General features: G+C 36.3%; 1 protein-coding gene across 7 annotated transcripts in view; it reads left to right on the top strand.

The window, feature by feature from the left end:
* Positions 1 to 4,732, top strand: part of RFX3 (regulatory factor X3) — a 294,590-nt gene extending 289,858 nt beyond the window's left edge. For all 7 annotated transcript variants that reach the window (XM_059071874.2, XM_067040152.1, XM_059071890.2 and 4 more), the window contains one exon: positions 2,555 to 4,732. In XM_059071874.2, the coding sequence (XP_058927857.1) occupies positions 2,555 to 2,793 (239 nt within the window). In that variant the 3' untranslated portion in view covers positions 2,794 to 4,732. The remainder of the gene's footprint in view (positions 1 to 2,554) is intronic.
* The last annotated feature ends 1,268 nt before the right edge of the window (positions 4,733 to 6,000 follow it).

The raw sequence follows: 6,000 nt of genomic DNA on the forward strand, positions 1-6,000 counted from the left end.
CTCCTGGGCCCAACGCTGAATGGCAGCCAGTCTCTTCTTTGTCAAGCATTGAACCAGAGTCTTTGGTAAACTCCAGTAGCACCTAGTTTTAGCTTTTGTGTACCAAATTCCCATAACTTCAAGTAGGTTCCCAGGAAATGTCTTTTGAGTCTTTATAGGAGCATAAAATGTCTGTGGGAACTAGAGAAAGGACTTGCTTTTGTGATGCTTTGTAGCCTATCCAAAGGAACCCTGTCACTCACAAGCGGACCTGAAGCAGCGTGGCCTGGAGCACTGGAATTTGTTTTGTCCATCGCGCCATTGCCTTTTCCGTCCACAACAGGATAGATGAAAGGACATCCCACTATCTCTCCACTTGCCTGCCTGCTTGAAATGATTTTTTTTTCTTTTACTGCGGCCTCTTTTATTACTTTGACACTATTTCTCAGTCCCAGAAAAGTTGGTGGAGAGGGAGCCAAGAAGCAGTGTGACTTGCCCTCACCTTCCTCGGGTGGCTCTGCTGGTCCCATTCACCTCTAGACTGGACGCTTCTTGAGAATTAACCAAACTAGCATATTCAGAACCTAAGGTTTGAATGTGAAATCTTTAAGAAATTTCTGAGGGCTTTTTCCACAAAATGAGAATTTGATTTTTTTCTGGATAATAAAAGTTAACATTAGTTATGTATAAAGATTTCAAATAATGCAGAGAATTAGAAATTATAGAAAGTAAAAACTTCATAGTCAAAAGCCAAAGAGACTACCACCATTAAAAATTTAGTGTGAGGATCCTTCCAGACCTTTTGTTTGTTCATATGAAAGCAAATACAAAAAAAAAAATGCAAAAGTGTCGTACAGCATATTTTGATTATATCCTCTTAATGAAGCAAATGTTTATCAAACGTAGCGCTTTCCGGCAGCTCGCCAGCCCTTCGAATGTGCTTGTTCGGACAAACTGTAATGCTATCCTCAAGTCCTTTACCAGAGGCGAACGGTAACCAGATAAAGCAGGTGGCCAAGACAGCTTACCTCATCCCAGAGAACTTCTCTGTTTATCGTTCAATGCATCACAGACACCATTTCTAGTCAGTACATCTAATCTCAATCTTTTTAATCCCACAACATTCCCAGAAGACATTGCTCCCGGCAACTGCACAGCTGTACAACCTGCACCTTGTATGGAGGCCCTATTATTCCTCACCACTTTTCTCTGGAACCATCTTTGCACCAATTGATAGTAAGAGAAACAACGTCAGGGAGCCCATTTACGCTGAGAACTGCATTAGCAGAACTGCTGCAGGTGTGCCCCAAATGGTAAAACTGGACTCAACACCTCTTAGACAGAGTCCAGCTGACTTTGCAGTAACTTGTTACACACTCTTTGCATGCGACATGCCATAGAATATAATGGAGATCTGATTCTGTTAATACAAAAGTCACCATAATAAGTCAAAAATATAAGAGTAAGTATAGATATATTTTATTTATAGATGAGGTTTTGGTGTAATTATGTGTGGAGGCTTTTTTGGTAAACAATAAAACATGTTGAGGATGAAGTAAAAAGACTTTTTTTTTTTTGCCTGTGCCACGTGGCTTGTGGGATCTTAGTTCCCCGACCTGGGATCGAAACCAGGCCCAGCAGTGAAAGCACAGAGTCCTAACCACTGGACCACCAGGGAATTCCCAGTGAAAAGATTATTGAGGCAGAAATATATCCCTAGCTGTTTAAAAATTAGCGCTTATGAAGAGGTATTCTCTCCACTCCTCTGAGGAGAATCTTACACAGTAGTAAAACTGTGTGAGAGCATTTTCTCTCTATGCTGTGCTTTTGAATTTTAACAGTGCATGCTAGAAAAAATTAAATAGTATTCCATTATAATGATGATTTAGTAAATATAAAATGTATTAAAAGTTGGAGAGTATCAGTGTTGCTAGGAATGGAAATTCACTGTGCATTTTTAATCCGATACTACTGCCTCAGTCTTCATTTTGTGATAAAAGTTAAGGGTCTAATTAATATTGTGTTCTACAACATTCTTGTGCACAGAAAGTCTGTAAGCAGGCCCTGCTTATTCATGCTATAGTTATTTTGTGACTCAACACAGGTCTCACATACATTAACATCAGCACAGATAAAATTTATATCAGATGTAGATTTTCAGAGGAAAAACTAATTCTTTTCCTTCTTTCTTCCTTTTGTTTTTTTTATGGTTAGCATTTTTCAGCGCAATACATTCACCAAAGCCAGCGTAGTGTACCCAAGTGACTACTTTATAATGACACAAGTTATGCCACTGTTTAATGTAAAACCTTTAGGGAACTCCAAAGGTCTTAAAAGACCTATTAGAGATATCAATCACAAACCCAAGAATAAATTACCTTTGCTGTGTTTAAAAGAATAGAGCACTGACACAGGTAAAATCTGTTGAATGGAAAACCCACAAGCTTGGTACCCCAAGAAGGGCTAAGGAGTTGCTTTCCCAATGTACTATATTAAAGTGTTCCTAAAGCATTTGTTGATTGCTCTTTTCCAGTTTGTCTTCTGGTAATAGTCGTGGTATTATTTGTTTGTGCAGATGAAGGCAGTGAAGTGGAGAGTGAAATGGATGAGGAATTAGATGACTCTTCAGAACCTCAAGCCAAAAGAGAGAAAACCGAGCTGAACCAGGCGTTTCCGGTAGGCTGTATGCAGCCTGTTCTCGAGAGTGGCGTGCAGCCAAGCCTCCTGAATCCAATTCACAGCGAGCACATCGTCACGAGTACTCAGACTATCAGACAGTGCAGCGCTACAGGAAATACCTACACTGCAGTCTAAAGAATATTAAAGCGTATTTTTCCAGCTAACATTAACCCTGTTGATATTGGGCTTAAGTTGAAATTTTAATAAGCCTGAAGGTCAACTGTTGTCAAATTCTCTGTGCTGAACATTACCTTTTTGGAGTTGTGAAATGGAATGGGTGTATGTATTTTGCCAGGTCTTTTTTTTTTTTTAATGTAAACAAATTATTTGCTTCTTAATAATGATTTTTTTTCCCTTAGTTTGGGTGTCAAGAAGGATTTTTACAACACTTAATGTCAATGTTTTTGTTTTCTTATAATTAAAAAATAATTTACATTTTTTGTAGCTTAAAATATTTTATTGTTGATTGTTAGTCTTGGTGTATGATTTCATGTGTAAGTTTTTAATTAGATGCACTTCTGTGAAATATCAAAAGAAATGATTTTCTTTGATTTACACTGGAGGCATGCCCATTTGGCAGCAGATGCATCAAATTTGCTTTTGAAAGGTGCTTTTCATTGGACAGAACCACAAGACACTATTTTCGTAACATTTTGGAGTATGGAGAGAGAATACAGAGCATTTTTATTATAGTGCTAGAGGGTTGGGAAGGTCATCTATTTTTCTCTGAAGAAAAGTTGAGCTGTGCATTTATCAGTTCAGAGTAAATAACAGAATTGCAAGAGATTATGCTAATATGTACATAATTTGTGTACATAATTATTAAACCGTGTTAATGCAAGCTTCCGTTAAACATTGAATTTTAACTGTTATTTGCATACCAATTCCTCTGTTTAAAGACTACTGATTCTGTATTTGGGACCACTGCACAGATGCATTCTGCTGTTGAGTGGGGCTGTTATAGTTAGATACTGAAGCTGAAAAAAATGACTTGACTTTTTTTTTTTTTAAGTGTACATGCTACTTATGCTGAGCTGGACATACAGGAAACCATTCCATTTGAATGACTTTCTTTTATTCCAGGTCTTTTTCCTAATAGTAGTTCAATATGCTGCTATTATAAAAGAAAATTTATGGAATGCAAGGAATGTAGCAACCTGCATATCGTTATTTCCTTCAAAAATATTTCCTGGTTTCTAAAGTATGTGGATTTAAATTTTAAACAGAACCTGAAGGCAGTGTAACTGGCACACCGCACTGTTGCTTATCCCCAATTCTGTAGGATTTGGATAGGTGGCTGGATGGACCAGTGCCGTTGAAGAATGTACATCAGGGATCATCGTACCTCGGCTATTACATGGTGCCTTAAAACAGAACTGAAGCTAAGGTTTAGTAAGGCTTATTTTGTTCATGTGAATTCCTCTTCAATCCATTTGACAAGGTGTGCCTGTCATTTTCAGATTCCCGAAGTAAGGACAGGTAACATGTTCTTCAAAGGAAATTTAGGGCAAACAAAGCAAAACGAAAAGACAGAAATCACTTCCCCTCTTTGAGTGACCGTGAATTTATTTTTGTTCCTAGAGCTGAATATTACTTGATTACAAATCACATTGCTTAAGGATTAAGGATCAGATTGCTATTGTGAAATAGCAGGCTAGTTTTAATTACCAACTTTGTTACAGAAAATCATATATATTTTAGACCATTCTTATCTAGTTATAACTTAAGAAAATTAACACAATAAGCAGGTACTTATTGAAGTGCATCTTTTCAGTCTAAATGTTTCTCTGTGTGTCTCAGTGTCTGTGTGCCCACATGCACGCGTGAGTGTCCGTGGGCAGGAGTCAGCTACCAAGTCAGAAGGTGAGATCCCAGAGAGGATACACCTATCCCTACTTTAATTTACGTGAAAAGCAAGGTTCTTTTAAGCTCTCAAATTATTAACCACCAACAACAAAAACAGGCACATCCATTTATTTAAATAGTTCTAAAAAAGCTAATTAGCAAAAGTAAATAATACACAAATACATAGAGCCAAAAAAGGGAAAGCACAAAATGATTTACAGATTATTAATGAGGCCTATATTACACTCAAGACGTTTATCTTTCCAGTTTTATTAGGGTGGGGAGGGCGGGGGGGGGGTGGAAAGGAGAGGGTGAGCCAGTCTGTACAGTTGAAAATACCAAATGGCTTATTGGGTAACATGCAGTACATTTCAACTGTTGTTACTTGATTGCCTTAGACTACTCAAATAACTAAGATCAACAAAGCTTCTTAAGTAAACTTTAAATCATTCAGATATAATTTTTTAAATGGGTTCAAATTTTGTATCATACAACTCACATGTTTGAAAGTCTTCACTAGCATCCTAGCATCACCTTCATTTAAATGTCATTTAAATGATCATTCCCACTTTTCCTCCCCTAAAGGCAATGAATTTGCACTATCACACACACACAAACGCAAACAAACACCTTAAAGCTGCAAAGACCGTGTATCTACTTCATCGTACATTAGGAAAGGTTTACAGGTAAAATGTAAAATTAAAATCTAAAAAGGAAAAAAAATTCTTCATTTTGATGCTCCTTTCTGAATTTTTTCACTTCCCCATTCACAACCCCCAGAACTTTATTATATCTATGTTGGACCAAATGTATTTACTGGTTTCATCTTGTTTATTGAATGATTTTAAATGTATTTATTATCATTGTTTAATTTAATGTTGGATATACTTGTGTCATTAGAGGAATCTGATAATGGCAAATTTAGATTGATGAAATTTAGGGATTGGGCACCCTACAGGATTCAACATTTCTTCCAATTGTTCATGGTTTGTTCTAAATTAGGACAGATTAGAGGAATTAAATACTATTACATTTCAACTTGTCTCACTAAAAATATTCTAATGTCTTTTATGAACACAGGAACATTAATTCTTTGTGACTAGTGTAGGTAGTTCTGATCAATAGACAAAATAACATCTATGATCTCTGCTGTTTCCATTTATCTGTAATCTACAGTAAGACACATACACACACACACATATATACAAGATCTCACACACACACACACACACACACACATCTTAAGCAATTACAAATTTAAGTCATGAAGTATATTAGAAAATAAAAACATCATAATTTATACAATTGAGCAAATTGAAGCAAACATTTATTGAACATTTCATTTTTTCTGTTCACTGAAACTGACTTTTCTAAATAATATTATGACACTGACATTCTCAGAGTAGATTCATTGACAAGTGGCAAGTACACATTTTAAGGACTTCTTAATATTTCTTGACACTGTAATTAAACACTAGTCATGAAAAATATCTATAT

The sequence above is a fragment of the Kogia breviceps genome, chromosome 8 (genome assembly GCF_026419965.1).
Source record: "Kogia breviceps isolate mKogBre1 chromosome 8, mKogBre1 haplotype 1, whole genome shotgun sequence".
In the NCBI taxonomy this organism is placed as follows: domain Eukaryota; kingdom Metazoa; phylum Chordata; class Mammalia; order Artiodactyla; family Physeteridae; genus Kogia; species Kogia breviceps.